At 39.7% G+C, this 19,223-nt stretch overlaps 7 protein-coding genes across 7 annotated transcripts; 2 read left to right on the plus strand and 5 right to left on the minus strand.

The window, feature by feature from the left end:
* On the minus strand, nucleotides 1-3,500 carry LOC110186078 (glycoprotein-N-acetylgalactosamine 3-beta-galactosyltransferase 1). Its single transcript, XM_020955113.2, has 4 exons — nucleotides 2,909-3,500; nucleotides 2,673-2,766; nucleotides 401-697; nucleotides 1-336 (listed from the first exon to the last, which is right to left on the minus strand). The coding sequence occupies exons 1-4, from the start codon at nucleotides 3,370-3,372 to the stop codon at nucleotides 103-105; spliced, it is 1,089 nt and encodes a 362-aa protein (XP_020810772.2). The 5' UTR covers nucleotides 3,373-3,500; the 3' UTR covers nucleotides 1-102.
* Nucleotides 3,501-5,447: 1,947 nt separating this feature from the next.
* Nucleotides 5,448-6,460, plus strand: Cpr23B (Cuticular protein 23B). Its single transcript, XM_020954936.2, has 2 exons — nucleotides 5,448-5,544; nucleotides 5,615-6,460. The coding sequence occupies exons 1-2, from the start codon at nucleotides 5,533-5,535 to the stop codon at nucleotides 6,458-6,460; spliced, it is 858 nt and encodes a 285-aa protein (XP_020810595.2). The 5' UTR covers nucleotides 5,448-5,532.
* Nucleotides 6,461-7,620: 1,160 nt separating this feature from the next.
* On the plus strand, nucleotides 7,621-10,561 carry LOC110185925 (glycoprotein-N-acetylgalactosamine 3-beta-galactosyltransferase 1). Its single transcript, XM_020954937.2, has 5 exons — nucleotides 7,621-8,193; nucleotides 8,798-9,350; nucleotides 9,410-9,506; nucleotides 9,576-9,827; nucleotides 9,892-10,561. The coding sequence occupies exons 2-5, from the start codon at nucleotides 8,809-8,811 to the stop codon at nucleotides 10,138-10,140; spliced, it is 1,140 nt and encodes a 379-aa protein (XP_020810596.2). The 5' UTR covers nucleotides 7,621-8,193; nucleotides 8,798-8,808; the 3' UTR covers nucleotides 10,141-10,561.
* LOC110185841 (glycoprotein-N-acetylgalactosamine 3-beta-galactosyltransferase 1) lies at nucleotides 10,310-12,446 on the minus strand. The gene is made up of 3 exons (XM_020954849.2): nucleotides 11,588-12,446; nucleotides 10,671-11,498; nucleotides 10,310-10,477 (listed from the first exon to the last, which is right to left on the minus strand). The coding sequence occupies exons 1-3, from the start codon at nucleotides 12,356-12,358 to the stop codon at nucleotides 10,310-10,312; spliced, it is 1,767 nt and encodes a 588-aa protein (XP_020810508.2). The 5' UTR covers nucleotides 12,359-12,446.
* Nucleotides 12,447-13,230: 784 nt separating this feature from the next.
* LOC110185927 (phenoloxidase-activating factor 2) lies at nucleotides 13,231-14,513 on the minus strand. The gene is made up of 2 exons (XM_086832201.1): nucleotides 14,278-14,513; nucleotides 13,231-14,222 (listed from the first exon to the last, which is right to left on the minus strand). The coding sequence occupies exons 1-2, from the start codon at nucleotides 14,458-14,460 to the stop codon at nucleotides 13,377-13,379; spliced, it is 1,029 nt and encodes a 342-aa protein (XP_086688327.1). The 5' UTR covers nucleotides 14,461-14,513; the 3' UTR covers nucleotides 13,231-13,376.
* Nucleotides 14,514-15,103: 590 nt separating this feature from the next.
* Nucleotides 15,104-16,404, minus strand: LOC110185929 (phenoloxidase-activating factor 2). The gene is given in 3 exon segments (XM_086832211.1): nucleotides 15,104-16,157; nucleotides 16,218-16,337; nucleotides 16,339-16,404. Coding segments are annotated over 3 exon segments (1,035 nt in total). The 3' UTR covers nucleotides 15,104-15,308.
* Nucleotides 16,405-17,480: 1,076 nt separating this feature from the next.
* Nucleotides 17,481-19,174, minus strand: LOC110185989 (glycoprotein-N-acetylgalactosamine 3-beta-galactosyltransferase 1). The gene is given in 4 exon segments (XM_020955016.2): nucleotides 17,481-17,960; nucleotides 18,030-18,725; nucleotides 18,727-18,923; nucleotides 18,999-19,174. Coding segments are annotated over 4 exon segments (1,356 nt in total). The 5' UTR covers nucleotides 19,042-19,174; the 3' UTR covers nucleotides 17,481-17,540.
* Between the last annotated feature and the right edge of the window lie 49 nt (nucleotides 19,175-19,223).

The raw sequence follows: 19,223 nt of genomic DNA on the forward strand, positions 1-19,223 counted from the left end.
TTTACGAATCTAAAACCGTTAAGTTGCTTCCTATTTAATTAAATTAAAATCACATCGCATGCTTAAACTAATAATGGCATAAATAAGAACACGCTACAATAACTAGAAATTCTCTGGTTTCTCAGACATTTGTATCAAGTCTTTTATATTCAAATTATCTTCCAGTGGAAATCGTCTGTTTAAATCAGATGAACTTAACAGATATCTCTGATTTCTTCCCGAATTCAAGTTGTGATCAAAAACTCGGAGATAATAGATTAGAAACTCGTAAAGGAACATGCGTTCACGGCTGGCGTAGTGAAAAGCTACAGAATAGTTGGAACAACACCGCAAACCCTAAAAAAGAATATTAGGAAATTAGTAATAATTGCAGATTCTGAGAAAATAAGTCAGGACTTACAGTTTCAACTCGAGATACACTCATCAGACGCAGCCAGTCCGGAATGGTGGAGTTTGAGTCCGCGAGATAGTGCTCCAAGTTCAAGGGCATAAACTTGGGCTTGGGATCTCCATCCAGAGATTGTGCCGAATCAACGAAATGAACTCCCACATTTTGCAGACAAATCCCCATGTAAAAGTCCTCAATACCCATTTTCTTTGGCTCCGGACATATCACCGACGATCCATAGGCCTGAGTCATGAATCGGTTCAGAGCCTCACGACTCAGAACGTAAGAAGCGCCTCCGGACATATAACTCTGGGAATTTAAGTAAATAAACAGAGTATATATAAACCATTTGTTACTCCTTGTAGCTCGATATTTCTATATTTAGTAACACTAAACATATAGTTTAATATTCCACACGCCCCGTTTTAATTAAAGCAAACCTGTCTCGCCCAATATGAAAATATTAACCTTGAGCATGAATATTCACTTCAAAGTTCCGAAAAGACCACGTGGTATCCAAGATATTCCAAATATTAGTAACGGTCTTCGGTTTTTAGCATACCCACAACCAAAATCAAAAATCTGTGTTTAATCCTCTTTTAGAGGCCGCTCAGCAGGGAATGAAGTGTCAAAATACGCATCAAGTTGAAATGTGAACAGGCAAAGCCGCCAAATTAATAGAAATGATAATGAAATTTAGCAAATTGTCACTCAAGACTTATGATTATGTCGGATTTATCCGCTTCTCTAATAGAATAGGTATAATTATATCAAATCACTGCCTTACACTGGCAGAAAAACTAAATAAGTAAGACATAAAACATAATGTATGTTTTAAATCATAAATATTCATAATATACATAAATCAAACACTTGAGTTCCCATCAAACACCCAAAAATAATAAAATAAATGCATAATTCATGCAGGCATAAAAAATATGTTAATCGACTTAAAAATCCCAAAAAGATAAAACAAAAGCCCGGTAAACTATAGTCAGGGAGATATTCACAGCAATCAATCAGAAATCATTATAACATTTATGATGCATTAGGAATAATTAGCCTCCGATAAACGAATATCCAAGTCTGAGAGACAGGCAGAAGCAGAAACAAAGAAATATTTTTATTTATATTCACATTGAGATAAAACCGACCCTCCATAGCTCATTTGTTTATATTTATGCGTACAAACGTATGCAGACAAAATGTTTGTACTTTGTCAAGAGAAACATGAAGCTTGCACAACGCACCAAAATGTCAAAAGGCGAAATAAATCTTGGACGAGGCGCGGCTGTGAGAGATGCGTGACAGGTAACCGCGATGACCTCAGGTGAAGCTCGGCCATTAGCTCTGTGCAGACTGCAGCATCGTTAATGCGAATTTAATTTCTTAATGTCGAATTGTCCGATCTACGAGTGATCTATGCACACGGAAAAGGCCAAGACAAGTAGCTTTTGGTCAGCCAATCAGTTAACTAATATGCAACAGCCAGCCCCTATGATATCACTCCGCCAATAATAGATTTAATGTTTGTTTACCAACAGACAATGCCCAATAAATCGCTGTTAATTATTATGGGATTACACTCACAAAAAAGAACCGGTTACTGGCACAAAGAACACATATTGATATCGAAGCGAAATTAAAACCCGAAAAGAAAGTTCAAAGAGATTCACTAAAAGTTCGAATATCTAAGTAATAAATACAAGCTAAAGCATTAATTATCCATAACTCTGAAAATTATTTAATAACTCTTTAACACGATTTATCATTTAGTAAAAAAGTGCGAAAATTTGACCAGAACGCATGTTCTCACATTAATTTGACATATACAAACTGTTTTCGCCTTTAGCAATCCTGCTGAGCTCGGAAGGCATAATTCACTTTTGCTCTAAGCTTAAGATCTTAACCCAACTCTCAGATTCATGGAAAATTTGCAATTCAAATCAGTTTCGAGAAGCGAGCGACAATAGCATGGAAGATGAGTAGTTAATTAGACGCTTATACTAACGATCAAGTCGATCACTTACCGCATTAGTAATAGGCACAGAGAAAAATGCTTAAAAATTAGTAGTTACTAAGAATGATCTATCTGTTTAATATTATAATTTTACATACTGTATTTCATCTATAGAATTTTAATTATTTCTTTCTTAAGTTCTTCATTAGATGGCTATGATTTTTCTCTGTGCATTCAAGATGAAATCGATTATGCCACTTATTAACCACAACATAAGCAAATGAGGAAGTTAATGTCGAGTTATGATCAGCATTTATCACTCACCACATTGTAGCGTGTCATCTTGTAGCCAAAGTATACGGGTGTATCCGGATCGAAACCGCTCAGCAGGTGGTGAAGATTCTCCATGACGACATACCTGTAGAGGTGAAAAAGTTAGAAAGTTCCAAGACCACAACTCACAGAGCAGGGATGCCCAGTCTAGATCCTTCTAGACCCTATGATTTTCTGAGGCAAATAAAAGGACCCTTTAGGGGCATCCCTGTTTCAGGCTCACTTACGTATCATCATCCGCCTTGAGGAACCAATCAAAGTCTTGTCCAAAGTTCTCCCAAACATGTCGGAATCCCTCGCGGGTTTTGTTCCACAAATCCTCGTAGTTGCCACCATTGGCTTCAACCACCTGGACCACGCCCAGCGGCTGATAGTGCTCACTGCTCACAAATATCAGATGGCTACATCGCCTCCCCCAAGTGTCGTACACAGTTCGGCCCAAATCCTCCACATTTTCCGGACAGGTCAGCACCATGCACAATATTCGGGCGGGTGGGAGCACTTCAGTTCGGGATAGTGCGTCCATGGCAACGGACACTGGAGAGGAGGAGGAGGATGAGGAGCTGGTCCAACAGGGCGAAACCCGGCTCACATCGTAGACGTACAGAAGAAGGACGAAGGCGCAAATGAATCCTGCGATGAAACCCGTCAGAAGGTGCAGTTGGGAACGCAGCTTGATCTTGGCCGACATGCTGCGCGTTGTGTTGTGTTCTCCGCGACGATCGACTCCCGATTGCCACCAGCTGGCCAATTGCTTTGTTTTGGCCAAAATCAGGCAGTAGCATGGAAGCAGTTATAGCCAGCAACCGGTTTGTTTTGTTTTCTTATCACAACCATCAAAAGGCGGTGATTCGGTGGGAGATTAGTGATGTTGATTTGACTATGTTGAGATTATTATTTAAGTACGAATTATCCAATGCGGATTAACAGTCTGGAAGCCTGGCATTCTTATCTACGCCAGTAGTATTTATTAGTAATAATTAAGCGTAGTTCTTGAACCCTTTTTGTTTTCACTACCCTGCCTAATAAATTAAATTTAGATGATAAATTATCTTAAAATAGATGATGCAAATATTATGTGAAAATCTTTCTTCCAGGGAATTAAAAGGTTATATACTATAAATGGCTTAATAGCGTAAACCATTGTTCTAGAAAAAATATCATATCAACAATAACATCATCTGGCCTTTAAAATTCCTAAAAAGTAAAAAAGTATCTAAATTCACATTATACCTATTTATTTATGTTAATTATGAGTTGAATTATAATAAAATATAATTTGTAGCATTGTAAAATGAACTGATAATATAATTAGAATATTCCTCCAGGAAATCAGAGTCTATATATAAACGCTGCGATACTTGTGTGATGAAACGATCGTTTTTTTATTGTATAGGTACAATATAAAAAGATATATAATTAAAAGAACCATTTTTATATATTGAAATATTAAATGCGATATTTTCCGTTGTATAAAATGCTTTAATATTTACTATTAGATATTGTGAGTTATATTTTAGTTTTGGTTATTATAAACTTTCATTTCAAACAAAATGTATTATTTATTTTTATTCATATGTATTTTGAACTATATTTTCTCCTGATCATAAACTAGGATCCTTTCTTCTGACATACGGGGTTTTTCCGTTGATAAATAAGTATATTAAGCATACATGCTTAATAAGATAATATTATAACAAGAAAGGAAGCTAACTTCGGCACGCCGAAGTTTATATACCCTTGCAGATAGAACTTCTATGAATAGGAATCCATACAATATAAATTATATATATTTGTGTTAAAAAACAATGAAGTAATACCTGCTTTCATTTCATTCATATATACATATACATATTATATTTGCAGTTTTACATTCACAGATTTGCATTTTTCCTCTACATCAAACGATCGTTTGTATGGCACCTATATGATATAGTCGTCCGATTTTTATGAAATTTGCCACAAAATTTTAGACTTATATAAAATGGCTATACCTCAAATTTGATGAAAATCAGCTGAAAACTAAAAAAGTTATAAATTTAATTGTATTAATTTCTCGATCGTTCCTATGGGAGCTATATGATATAGTCGTCCGATTTTTATAAAATTTTACACAAAATTGTAGAATAATATGAAATGGCTATATCTCAAATTTGATCAAATTCTGTTGAAAACTAAAAATTTTATAATTTTTTTTGTAAAACTTTTCCGATCATTCCTATGACAGCTATATGATATAGTCGTCCGATCCGGCCCGTTCCGACATATATACGAGTGAGAGTATATAGAAGACTAACTGCAAAGTTTCATTCAGATAGCTCCAAAACTGAGAGACTAGTTTGCGTAGAAACGGACAGACGGACAGACGGACAGACGGACATGGCTAGATCGACTCGGCTGTTGATCCTGATCAAGAATATATATACTTTATATAGTCGGAGGTGCCTCCTTCACTGCGTTGCAAACTTCTGACTGAAATTATAATACCCTGCAAGGGTATAAAAATACAGGTAATAAATAAAGATCATATTTTTCACAAGGTTGTGCCCCAATTCTGATTTGATTATTGTCACACACAGCTATCATCATTCAATTTCGTCTGCGCTTACGCAGCATAAAAATTGTAACAAAAATGAAAATGAAAGTGTTACCAAAACATTGTGATGGCTTCGCACAATGGGAAATCGATCAATTGAAGCGCATGACATTGTATAACGCGTCTCATTGAGTAATAAACCAATTGCAATTGGGATGAGGTATATAAACTCCAAGTCGCTTCAATTATGCCAACAGTTACACCCGACAATTTGTGGAGGCATTCGCACGGAAGGAGTATCCAAATTATTCAGAGATGACAGCTAAGGTGAGGTGGCATCCATGGATCCTTGCTTCTTTATAGGATTGATTACCAAAATTCATTGATAAATTTTCAGTTGTTTGTCCTGCTGTCCCTGGCACTCTTCTCTGCTGCCCAAGCGGAGTACAACTACAACGAGAAGGCGGCCACAGCCATCAACTCCTTGGAGCACTCTGGATCCAGTTCTGGCGAGGATTTCCTCAGTGACTATCACACGCCCAGTAACAATGCCCTGAATTCGGAGGCCACACCCGAAGGCTACGACTATGCAACACCCAGCCGGAATCAATTCTCCGCCGGCAGCCGTACTGCCAGTGTCCAGGCCTCGAATCTTCTCCAGAATGCGGCCAGTGCCGTCAATGCCGCTAAGGACGCCAATGCGGATAACAATGTCGCATCGGTCCTTCTTCCCTCGCCGTTGCCCGTGCTCCGCCAGCACCAAGAACCGGAGGTCTTTCCCCCCGCCAGCTACAGCTTCAACTATGCCGTGAACGATGAGTCCACCGGTGACATCAAGGAGCATAGCGAGACCCGAGATGGCTATGTGGTGCGTGGCTTCTACAGTCTCATCGATCCCGATGGCTACAAGCGCACCGTGACCTACACGGCGGATGATGTCCACGGCTTCAATGCTGTGGTCAATCGAGTGCCATATGCCCTGAAAACAGTGGTTGTTCCGGTGGCTCAAGCTACTCCCTTGGTGGCCCTTGATGAGCGTTCGAAGTCTGAGAATATCCTGCGTTCGTCGGGAGCAACACTCCAGGAGTCAAACTCCGGCTCCCAGTCTAGTATTAGGTCGGGATCGAGATCTGAATCTGGATCCAGTTCGGCTTCGGGATCGGGAGTAACCAATACGTTCGCAGAGGATAGCTATGCCAATGCTCCCAGGGGACTGGACTCCTCCGGCGGTCCCTACGCCTGAGTCCTGTTGTTTGGCTACGTGCTCCTTGTATATTCACTCATCGTACTTCATTTACTACTAGTTTTCTAATTAAATAAAAATAAAACACTATAAAAAAATAACGTTGTCAAGTTTCGGGCTGAAATTAATGGTTTTGAAGCTCTACAAGAGCTTTCCACCGGCATTTTCACGACTCTAGAGAAGGTAAAGCCTTTTATTGAGGAAAACGAAGAGTTGACAACATAAAAGGCTTGCTGTTTTTCCCCAACTCTCGTTAAAGGTTAAAGTTTTCTTTTCTAAAGTGCAAGAGAAAATGTTGCAACTTTGATGACGTAACAAATATTTCGATGTGGAGGCAATAGTTAATTATTTTAAATGAATTATAGAGTATTCTGAACTCGCAGCATATTTAATATTTTTGTGTTTAGTTTAAATACCGTAAAATTCTGTATGCAATATATTTGCGGTAATAATAATACTTAATATTCCTTCCTAACTCAATTATTCAGACATATTATTATCTTTAAGTAGCAATTAAAATATAAAATTAAAAATTAAGCTGACACAAGGCATGGTAAAAGTATACTAATCATATAATAAAAACTTTATTCATTTACAATAATAAAAAAAATATATAAAATGAATAAAAATAAATTAAATATATAAAATTTGCAAAAATTCTTAAGGATTTTGAAAACCGTTGTGTATTTTATATCCAATCAGGATAGAAAGTTTCTATTGAGTGGTTACAGTCCCTTGTGTTGAGTAATTCTTCATACACAATTTATACGATTTTTTAAGTTAAAAACCTGAAATTCTATAATATCTATCACAAAACAAAGAGTTAACCCTCCACAAATCTGTATTGAATTAAAAATTAAACAACTAAAAATCTGGCAACATTGTGTCCCAACAAGCGAACAAGGATTTTCTATTAGGATAGAATTTGTCCTTAAGTGGTTGGTCATTTGTGTTGAGTAATTTTTCATACACAATTTATAAAAATTTTTAAGTTAAAATCCTAAAATTCGATAATATGTATAACTTGAAAACAAAGAGTTAAGAGTTATCCTTAAATCTAGCTTTCATAAAAATTAAAAAACAAAAAATCTGGCAACATTGTGCCCGAACAAGCGTTAAGGTATTTCTCCAACAACATTTCCGACGCGCCCATTTAAGCCAAGTCTGTCAACTGCCGGCAAAGCGCGAAGACGTCAGTGTTTATTCCGTTGCTCGGTGCTTACTTGTTTTGTTTTGTATTTTTTCATTCATTTTGGCCCTGGCTCTTTGTTTATTTTTTGTTTTGGGCTTCAAGTCGCGTTCCAAACCGCATTTATTGCCACTCCATCGAGGGCCTCCATTTGAAATTCTGTACGAGTACCGGCAGTAAACAAAGTGAAAAGCTATCTGCAAATGAAACATTGAAGAAGTGACAGAAGGCAACGATTCGAAACGATCCAAATGCGATTGCAACGTCTTGCAAAAACATCAAAGAGGCAAGGCAATTGCCATTTATAACTCAGCAATTGCGAATCGAAGTGAACTTAAACAATTTCTGACATACTCCGTACCCGTACCGGTCGCACCTGCGCACCTGAGCGTGTGCCCGAAGGTCAACCGCATCTTTACAAGCTTTCGCGTCTGCGTCACTGCCTCAAGAATGTGTTAATTCGGTATTTCGACAACAACCACGGCCTGCCTATAAAGCGACAGCGGCCACTTGCTGCCGGACGACACGAGATTTGCATAAAAAAGTAAACAAATGCGGCTTATGAGTAGACGATGCTTCACAAAAGATAGGAATAATCAAAACAAAATCGGTTTCATATTGCCAACGGTTTGAGAGAGTGACGAGTATTCAAATTCACAAAAAAGCCTATGTGGAGTAGGTTTATAACTTAATTCCCTAAATGTGGGGTAATTCCCCAAATGAAGGTGTTCTGGTTTTTAAAGTGATACATAATGAAGTGTTATATTATAAAGACTTGCTCGTTTTGCAAGCTAATGCCAATCAATATACAAAGTCGGATTTTTCTTAGAAAAGAATTCTCCATTATATGTGTATATGTGATAGGAAATAAGATATTATTAAAATCTAGTAAAAATAAAACATTCTTAACAATAGAGAATGCTCTTGACATATACGCTATCTGTTTAATTCAGCTGAGAAAGTTTCTGATCCTTCCTTATGTACTTCGTAAATTTATCAGATTTTAAACATTTAATTTGTATTTTAATGAAAACGTTTATAGAGTAACTATGTTACATATTGGTTGGCTTTCTATCGTCGCAAAATAAGTTAAGAAATTCAGCTTAAATAATTTTCTTTTGTATTTACATAACTTTTTACTTCCATAGTTACCAACATAATGATTGGAATGCGGCAGTATCGGAAGCGTATTGAGCTTGTTTTGATGGTCTTCATCGGCCTCGCCTGGGGCATCCTCTTATCAGAGTTAATGCGGCGAAATCGCTGGCATGGAGCATTTAAAAACAATCAGGGAATAAATGGAGAAGCCACCAGCCGCCTCTTTCCTAGTATTGGGAGGAGCAGCTCGTATGGCCCTTATCCACCACCGAATTTATCACCTATGACCACGCCGTTCATCATCACCGAAGACTCAGTTCAATTGGCCGCCCGCCTCTTAAATGAGCCCCGTGTCCTGTGCCTAGTTCTGACCAGTCCTAAGGCTCATAAAAGCCGGGCCGTTCACATCCAGCGGACCTGGGGCACACGATGTCACAAACTGATCTTCATGAGCACGAAGGAGGACAAGGAGCTGGGTGCCGTGGCGCTTAATGTAAGGGAGGGTTACTCTAACCTTTGGGGTAAAACGAGGGCCTCCCTGGAATACGTGTACAAGCACCATTTTAAGGACTATGACTGGTTCCTAAAGGCTGACGATGAAACGTAAGTGAGAACGAGCAAAAATAAAATTATATAAATTCCCTATCTTCCCTTAATTTTAGCTATGTGGTAATGGAAAATCTGAGGGCTTTTCTATATGCCCACAGCCCAAAGTCACCAGTTTACTTCGGCAACAAATTACGCCAGAATGTTACACAGGTATGTAAATGCTTTCTCTTTGATCTATAAAGATTGATCGAAATAAATTATTGGTTGTGTATTATATAGAGTAAAATCTCAAGCGGAGGGAAATATGTTCTAAGCAAGGCAGCTCTGCATAAGTTCATGAAGTACGCCTTTGATAACAGTAGTATCTGCAGCAACCTGAACATAGGATTCGAGGACATAGAGCTTGGACGCTGCATGCAGTCGGTGGGTGTGATGGCCGGGGATTCCCAGGACGAGCAGGGACTAAGCCGCTTCATACCCTTCTCGCCCCTGCACTGGCACAAGGACCATCGAAACTACACTACATCAAATGTAAGGCTAACTAAAGAGCTGCTTCTAGTATAAACAAAAGCTTATGTTTTCGTATTTTACACAGGATTCTAACGATTGTTGCTCCGATTCGGCCATCTCCTTTCGCTCCGGTAATGCCAAGGAGTTCTATGTCCTGGACTATATAATTTACAATCTAAAATCTTTTGGCATCAACAAAGGGCAGGAGTACACGTCTCCGAAGAAGTCCTATATGGATGCCTTAGGAACTAGACACAGTTCCCAAACGGAAGAAATGGTTCCAAGTAAAATGAAATCAAACAAAAGCCAAATACAAGCCAAAGTCAATGGATGATTCGCAATCAGATAAATAATTTACTTTTGAAAGTGACTGACAAAAACAATGCCAAAGACTACGAACAAGTTAAATTTAATTATATCCTTGACAGCCTATATATTTATACAAATTAAAATTATAAGATAATATTGAATTTCATTATATTAAGGTATATAGCAAAAATATATCACAAATGCCCTGACTGTGACCTCTTCTTTCGCGAACTCCTTGACGGAGGATGTCCAGCAATGAGGCCATAAGGTCGCGATTCATACAAAACAGTTTCCAGAAAGTGCATTTCATTCGGTGATACATTGTGCACCGAAATCGAATATGTTGAACAACACTCCCTGCCCTGTGAAATATTTTGGTTTATTAATATGAATGTAAATAATAAACATAATATAGTATAAAATACATTACATTATTTCCATTTAAATACTTTTATAACTGAGACTAGTATTCTATAGAATATAAATATAATTTAATATATATATCGGGTCAGGGGTTGCTAGTTTGTAAATACAACAACAAATGGGTACACTCACCTTTTTGCATCTATGAACCAGATATAAAGACAGCCAAAATTCATCATTGTCCTCTGCTATAAGAAAGTACTGCAGAGAAAGCGAAAAGAATCGATGGCGTCCATATAGATCTCTAGATTCGCCGGCTTTCACCTTAAGTAATTCCATGCACCTGCCCATTTCAAAGTCCTCGGTACCACTAGCCCCGGGTTCGCAGACTGAGTTCTCACCTGTCGCGTTAACGAAAAGTTCCACAGCTTTCCTGCTCAGGACATAGCCTGCTCCTCCGGACATATAAATTTCCGAACTTAAGTTGAAGGTGGATCCAAAGTAAATGGGAGTATCGGGAGAATAGGGTCGAAGCATCAGACGCATATTCTCCATAATGGCATAGGTGTCGTCATCGGCCTTGTAGAACCAGTCGGCTTCGTGGCCATAATGCTCGTACGCATGTCTGAAAGAGGCCTTTGTCTTGCCCCAAAGCTTATTGCGTTCATCGCTGACATTCAGGGCCACGGTCTCTGCTCCTTGCACGCCACTTAGTCTGGATTTGCTGTAGTATATCACCCGGTTGCAGTGACGTCCCCAGGTCTCACTGATAGACTTTACACCGTGCATGTATCCCTTGGGCCAGGTTAGTACCAGGCACAATATCCTTACGGACTGAAACATGTGACGGGCCACAATGTTATTGGGCGGTCTGGATGCTATGTTCAAAGACTTTAGCTCCAAGAGGGGATTCACATAACCGTACGGTCTCAGATGATAGAGCACATACTCCAGAACTTCCATCTGGCCTGCCGTCACATAAGGGAACAGGACTGATCTGCCAAAGCAGCTGTTCCAGCTCTGCATTTCAGGAGAAACCATTCAGAATGGAATTAAACTTTACAGATTTTATAAAGAATTTAATTGAATTAATTTAATTCAACGCTCACCTGATTTCCGTAAACGGATTGGAAGGCGCAAGGCCACAGCCAAAACATTTGGCGCAGAGTAAAGGGTACCAGCTCATCCGGAACGTTGAACTCCACGAGAGCATCGCTGGGACCATGCTCCATTCTTCCAAGGCACTCCTTGAGGGAAAACTCATCGTGCAGGCAGTTTCTGGTAGAGAGCTGCTCCAGGGCCTCCCGACTAAAAATGTAATCGGTGCTGGGAATCTGACCCACATGGGCGTACACGAACAAGGAATGCTGGGCATTGAAATAAATGGCACGGTTGGGCGAATAGGGAGCCAGCAGGTAACGCAGGTTCTCTACAATCACAAAGGAGTCCAGATAGACAACCAGAAGCCAGTCGAGCTCATGGCGAAACTCCCTGAAGATGCGGCGGTAGGCCTCCGTTATTGGAATCTCCCAGAGATTGATGGTGGACAGGCGATTGCAGCGCCGACCCCAAGTACTACGGATGTGCTCCAACTTTCGAGGACCCCGATTGAAGTCCGACACATCCAAATAAACCAGGCAATGTACACGGATCTGCTGCTCAAGGAGCCTTGCTATACGATCGTCGTCCCAACGCTGACTACGTAATCCCACTTGAAATTCATGTATATTCTCCTTATATGGCTCAAAAATTAAGTCGTTGAGTTTATCACAGGCAGTGCTATTGTAGAACATTAATTCCTCGAGTATAACCAACCAAATCAAGGTTGATAGGAACAATGGCCAGAGAAACCCCGCCAGGAACCTTTTCATAACTTCCATCGGAAAATGGCTTATTTTATAAGAAATTCGAATTCTGTCAGTTTAAAACAAAATAGTTTGCAAATGTTACTCAGTTACTATTAATCAATAAAGCAATTATTAAACATACTAATATTGATATCAAAACGTTAAAAAACTCGTATAATTATTCTGATTCCCCCTAATCTTTCACAGGAATTCGAAGCATATGTTTTATATGTATTCCAGTGTACAAAAAGTTCCAAAACAAAGAAACATTCAGTAATCTGAGCAATTAATTAATATAAGTATATGTTTAACCTCATAAATCTTTAATCGGTATGGCTTCTGATTTAATGCTAATAATCGAAATTCCCAAAAAAGCTTATTATGACTGCGATTAAGATTAATTATATATGATTTCAAATGTGCATCTTTTGTTTCATATTTTCTTCTGTTAATCGTTTTCTTCTTGTTTTCTCTAATTTCTATAGTAAATTAAAAAAAAATCAACCCTGGAATAACTTTATTATTTTAATTTATAAAATGAAATAGTTTTTATATTATTATTTTTGATATTTCAAAAATTTTACAATAATAAATCATTGGTAAATTTAAGTTTTCCGAAATACATTACGCACAAATTATATTAGAAACTAAGGTATAATAAATAAATAAAAAGTTGCAGTATAATTACACCGATGAGTTAATTAACATGAAAGTTATTTGAGTTTCTGTGTAAAACATTTACTGCAACATTCACTTTAGTAAATAATGGATGTTGCTCAACATGTCCCTAGCAACATTAGCATTTTGTGATTGTTGCGCCACATGTAATGGGTACCGGGTATCCCACAGTCGATCACACTCAACAATAGCTTTCTTACTTGTTTTTTCAATAGTTAAAACAAATATTTAACTAAAAACTTCATCACTTTTAATTTAATGAATTTCTTTTTAATAAAAAAACTTTATAGACCTTTTTTATTATTATTATTATACGGAAACAGCAACTAGGAATCTTCGGTAAGCTTAACTTCTCATCGTTTGAAGCAGATCATTACAATATTACATCGTATGTGGGAAATGGTTTGAAAGCCGAATTTGTGTCATCGTTTAGGACATTGTCTATCCACGGCTTCAACTGTGCAACGCTAGTGTATAGACCAGGTACATCAGGCTGACCGCATCCCACGCCAATGTTGACAACGCCAACCAACTCATATTGCGTGGGATGCCCGGCTATGGGACACATCAATGGAGATCCGCCGTCGCCCTTGCAGGCATCCCTGCCCCTCTCTCCGCCCGCGCAGATTAAACTGGGATGGAGCTGGTATTCCCTGCCCAGGCTTGTTCTCCTCAGTCGAGCCAGGCACGTAGCCCTATCCACAATGGACAGGGAAACTCTCTTTAGACGGTGCGAAAGCTCCGTATCCTTTTGCGTAAGTTTACCCCAACCGGATACCAAGCAGCGTTGGTGATCAAAGGTCGCCTCTGGGACGGGCTGGCAGATGAATCCGATGTGAGGTTTCGCCTGAAACGAAGACTCTAGGACGATCAGCGCCAAGTTGTTTGCCCCAGACTGCCTGAAGTACTCAAACTCCGAATGCAGAACGATCCGTGCCACTCTCCTTTGCTCCACATAGCGGCTGTTAGGGGCAGTCAAGTCCCAAATCCCAGCTTTGACTACCAACGACTCCTTTGTTTTGTTGACCAGCAGGTGAGCGACGGTCAGCACACAATTCTCGGTGACCAAGGAGCCGCCACCCAAAAATATTTGCCGCTCAAAGAACGCCACAATCCAGGGAAACTCGTAAGGATGTGCCTGATTGGTAGCCACTTGCTGCTGGCTGTACAGTCCATTTGGATAGCTCTGACCGCAGTGCAATGGAGCACCGACACTGGTCTGTGAATGATCTTTACTTGAGTAATATGGGTTTCATTTGAATTTAAACACTCACTATTTGGGAAGCGTGGCAGCAAATTTCTGCCCTCTGACATGGATTCGGTACGCTGGAGTTTGCTTCTCGGCAAAGCGCATTTGGAACACACTCCCTCTTATGACCACAGGGCATCCTGGAGGCACGCAGACCACACGAAAACCAGCAGAAAGCAATTAATATTATATACAAATTTTGCGACATTCTTGGCGTAACGACTGAATCACAAAGCGGCAGTGTATTCTGCTCGTTTTATTCCGAACAAAAACGTAACAAATTTGATAACAAGCTGGTCTTTTGCTATCAGCTTGAGACATACATACATACATCATCATTCCAGGAAAATATAAATATAAATTATAGCAAATAACTATAAATAATATTCTAGGCTATACAAAAGAATCATGTCTAGTAAATCCATTAATATTATCAACTCTAGAATGTATAAACTATACAGAAATATATTTTATTTTATATACCGCTTAAGGATGAAGAAGACCTTGAAGACCGTCTAAACATACGTATATCTGTAATTATAAGGAAAATTAGTTGCAGTATACATTTCAAGAGCCCAAAAAGATATAAACATTAAACATCGGTTTATTAAGCCGTATAACATCAGATCCCACTTAGTCTTATCTTCGTCTTCTGAACGACCATATTCCACGAATTGCAAATGTATTCCATTGAAAAATATAAATAATACACATCAAGCAACATATGTACTTTATACAGCACATGAGAAATGAACACTTAATTAAGTCCATTATTCCTATTTGTTGTATTTTACCAATCAAAACAATTCTTAAACTCCAAAAAAGTGAAATACATACATATACAAATATTATTTACAAATTTTTTAATAATCCTCTTTAATTCGAAGACTTTAGCTTTTATTAATATTCGTAATTATAAACTGTTTCGAGCGACCATTTAACCGTTAAATTCTGAATTATTTTATTCACATCAATTTATTAGGATATATAGCATTATTTCGACCATTTAAATTCTAATAGATTTGTTTCTGAGCTATTCCTGTTATCTATTTGCTTCTACTTTTCCAAGGATTCCTGGATTTTTAGATCAATCCAGTCCTTAAACATTGCCACATTCGTGTAGGTTCCCGGGACATCTTTTTTGCCGCACTCAATGCCCCAGTTGACGATGCCCACCTGTTCGTAGCGATCCGCATCCTCTTCGAGGGCACAGAACAGGGCAGATCCGCCATCGCCCAGGCAAGCATCCATATTGACCTCGCCGCCGGCACAAATTAAACTACGAGCTAGACTAAAATTGGGCCCCAACTTGGTGTTCCTCAACTGTCCCTGGCAGGTGGAATAATTTACCAACGGCAACTCAATATTCTTCAGGATGTTCGAGTGACGCGTCTCAGAGTACGAACGTCTTCCCCAACCGGCAACTTTGCAGCGTTTTCCCTCCAAGGACTTCTCTTCCTTGGGCAAACAGATGGTCCGGATATGCTCTTGGATTTCGAATGGTGTCTCCAAAAAGAGAAGTGCCAAGTTATTGGCTCCAGTCAAGTACTCAAATTCTTCATGACGCTCGATCTTTCGCACTCTGCTCTCCTCATGGGGGAACCGCTCCCTAGCATTGGATAGATCCCACTCTCCAGCTCTGACCACAATATCGGCCTCTTGTTTTCCGCGCAGCAAGTGGGCACCAGTGAGCACAACTCCTGGGGCGACTAGGGAACCGCCACCCAGGTATTCGTCGTTGCTAAATAGAGCAATTGTCCATGGGAATTGCCCAACCCGTGCCTGTCCTGCCAATACTCGAGCGTTCGCGTCAAGACCATTAATATTGCTTAGGCCGCACTCGCCACCTTCGACTTGTGGAGCATCAGTTTTGGCACCCCCATCATCTGCTGATTCATTCTTGTCCTGGTAAAATTAAGAAATTAGAAAAATGATACTAAAACACGGATAGCACACTTTGTTTACCACTTTGATTTCCTCACAGCAAACGTAAGGATCACTACATGATGATCGGTAGTTAAGTCGGTAGCTAAATGCAGGCGCCTTTACTGCGCAAAGGTCCTTATGAACGCACTTGTCCGAAGATATTGCACGCTTTGCCTAAAAGGACGCAGCCCAAGAGAACAGCTCCTATGATCCACTGCCGTGTCATTTTATAAGACTGCGAAGAAAATCTTGAAGTGACTGAAGCCGTGCCAGTGTTTCCACAATTTATACCAGCGATCACCACTCATACCATGACATCCGCTCTTTGGGTTTATGTTTGTGGAAGGAAATGCTATCACTTGGTTGCCGTACTGATCTGTGGAGTATGCTCTCCGACAGCCTCCCAAGCTTAACAAGTCTATATTCCGAGAATGCTCAATAAATTGTGTAATCATAAATAATGACATCAAAAGAAATTATGAATTATTCACCTTAGGGAAAATTATTATTTAAATAGTCCCAATTATAAAGCACAGCCTAAACAACCTGTTTGTGGTTGCTGGATTTCATGTAGACATACCTAAAGGATCTGCGAGAAACAATTGAAAAATGTATAGTATGAATGTATGTATATAGTTTGTTAACAAACCTAGATATACTTAGTAATTTTGTTTATTGGTGTACAAAGAATAATCAAAATTTTTAACTTGGGATACGCGTAGGTTGCTGAGACGTCTTACTTGGCTCACTCAAAACACCCTATCCGTATCCTCTCTAAGATCCTCCAACGCCCAACCAAGTATCCTTATTGACCTCTCCGCCGTCACAAAATAAACTAGTATCCTGGGTGAAAGAGAATCGTGCATTTCCCTACATTCTGCATCTTGGCATCGTTTTCCTTCGAAGGATTTTATTTCGGTCTGGATATGATATATGAATTCAAACAGTGTATCCAAAAAGAGAAACTCCATGTTATTGGCTCCAGTTGAATATAGAAATGTCTCATGGCTCACAACAGGAAACAGCTCCTAAATCGAAAGTTTGTTTAATGATTGTTTTCTTCTGTAATTTATGAAGAGAAGCTCTTCTGATCTCTTAACTTATTGATAATCATTGATAACAGCGGATCATTGAAAAATAACTATAAAACCATTGAAAACATTTGCTTAACATACATCTTCAACATTTACTTTTGTATAAATTTAAGTTCTTTTAATTTGACCATATAAATAAGAACTTATACCTAAGTATGTACTACACCTGATAAATTTTTTTAGCCAATGAAAAAAGACTGAAATATTAATTAGATTTTGTTAACATCTTCTTATATACAACCATTTTATATAACTAATATGCTCTATTCTATTCTTTTCGTGACTTCTCTTCAGACTTTTCATTCACGTCCTCGTCAGTTTCCTTTGTTTCCTCATCCCTTTCTTCTGTTTCATAGTCTGCCTCTTTTAATTCCTTTTCCCTGTACTTAGACTCTTCCTTTTCTACTTCCTTCGAGTCCATTTCCCGGGCATCGGGCTCCTTAGGTTTCTCAGTGGTTGTTGTCGTGTAAATCCTGTCATAATCATCCACAGAGTCCTCATTGCTGGCCGCCGGTTTTTCAATGGGAGCAGGAAGCAATTGGCCCACCTCTAGCTTGGCAGGCAACGATTCCAGTGATCGCATTAAGCCGTATGGCTTTAGGTGATAGATCAGATAGTCCAGGACATACATCATGTTTGGAGCCACATAATGAAAGGAAATTGCCAGATCCGAGCAGCAGTCAAGACCCTGTACGATTGGTATTGGATTGGATTGAAATAATTAAAGATCAGATTTAGATTGAAGAAAGTATCTTACGTCATCCGTCTTGTAGTAGAGGTACTTCCAATACCAATAGTCCTTGTTCCACTTGGCTGGTATCAGATGATGTTCAGGGACAAACGGAAACATCCTTCCACGTCCCATCATATCCCTGGAGTCGCCGGCCGTCACATTCAGATGCTCCATGCAGCGACCAATCTCGATGTCCTCGTTGACCACAGTGCCCGGCAGACACATCTTCGGATTGGGTATCCCTTCAACCACAAATCGACGCAGTGCTTCCCGGCTTAGAATGTAGCCAGCACCGCCGGACATATAGCCCTGCGACACAAATGGCTTGAATTTGAAGCCAAAGTGCACGGGCGTCTTGGGGCTGTACGGGTAGAGCATGTAGCGCATATTTTCGATCACCGCATACGTGTCGTCATCCGCCTTGTAGAACCAGTCGGCATCGTTGTAGTGATGCTGGTAGACGTACTTGAACGCCTCCTTAACCTTGGCCCACAGGTTAACGCGGCCCTCGCCCACATTCAGCTGCACCGTGGGCAGTTCATCGTCCTGGCCGGAGCTCATGAACAGCAGGATATTGCAACGCTTGCCCCACGTCCGTTTCACGTGGCGCGCCTTCTTCTTGTGGTTGGTGGGATTAGTCATTACCCAGCAGAGGATGCGCACCTCCCGCTTCAGCTGCTCGGCCACGGTGGTGTTGTCATCGGGATGATCGTGCTGGAAAGGAATCGTGGTCAGGTGCCTCCGCCCCATCGAGGTGTCCTTGTTCAGCATGTAAGCTCACAGGGCTGCGCAGGCGCTGACTCAAGTAAGGATACAGGCTCTCTTGGGGCGAGACACTCGAGAAAAGCACCGCCAGGCAATAGCCGACCACCAAACCGACAATGAGAGTGAATATGGAACGGTTTTTCGATCGAGGAGCTACAAGTAGAACAGAATATTAGTGGGAGCCTAGATTATAGATCCTAACCTCCTTATAAATGACAACTACAATACCTTCTGTAAGCAGAGACCGGGTCAAAAGAGTTGTGCTGGACATCTTTTCACTTAAGGAACAATATATTTTAGGTCACTTAAAATTTCCCTTTCAACTGGAAATGCTTGAAGTTCACTTGAATCAATAGCAAGTTGGTTTTGCCTCTAATCTCCGGTTGTTTACCATTATGTTACGTCAAAACTTTCTGAGACAATATGTTGTTCAGCTCGAACTGAATCCGAATG

Source organism: Drosophila serrata, unplaced genomic scaffold, assembly GCF_035046125.1.
Source record: "Drosophila serrata isolate PLE 108 unplaced genomic scaffold, ASM3504612v1 contig_245, whole genome shotgun sequence".
NCBI classification, from domain to species: domain Eukaryota; kingdom Metazoa; phylum Arthropoda; class Insecta; order Diptera; family Drosophilidae; genus Drosophila; species Drosophila serrata.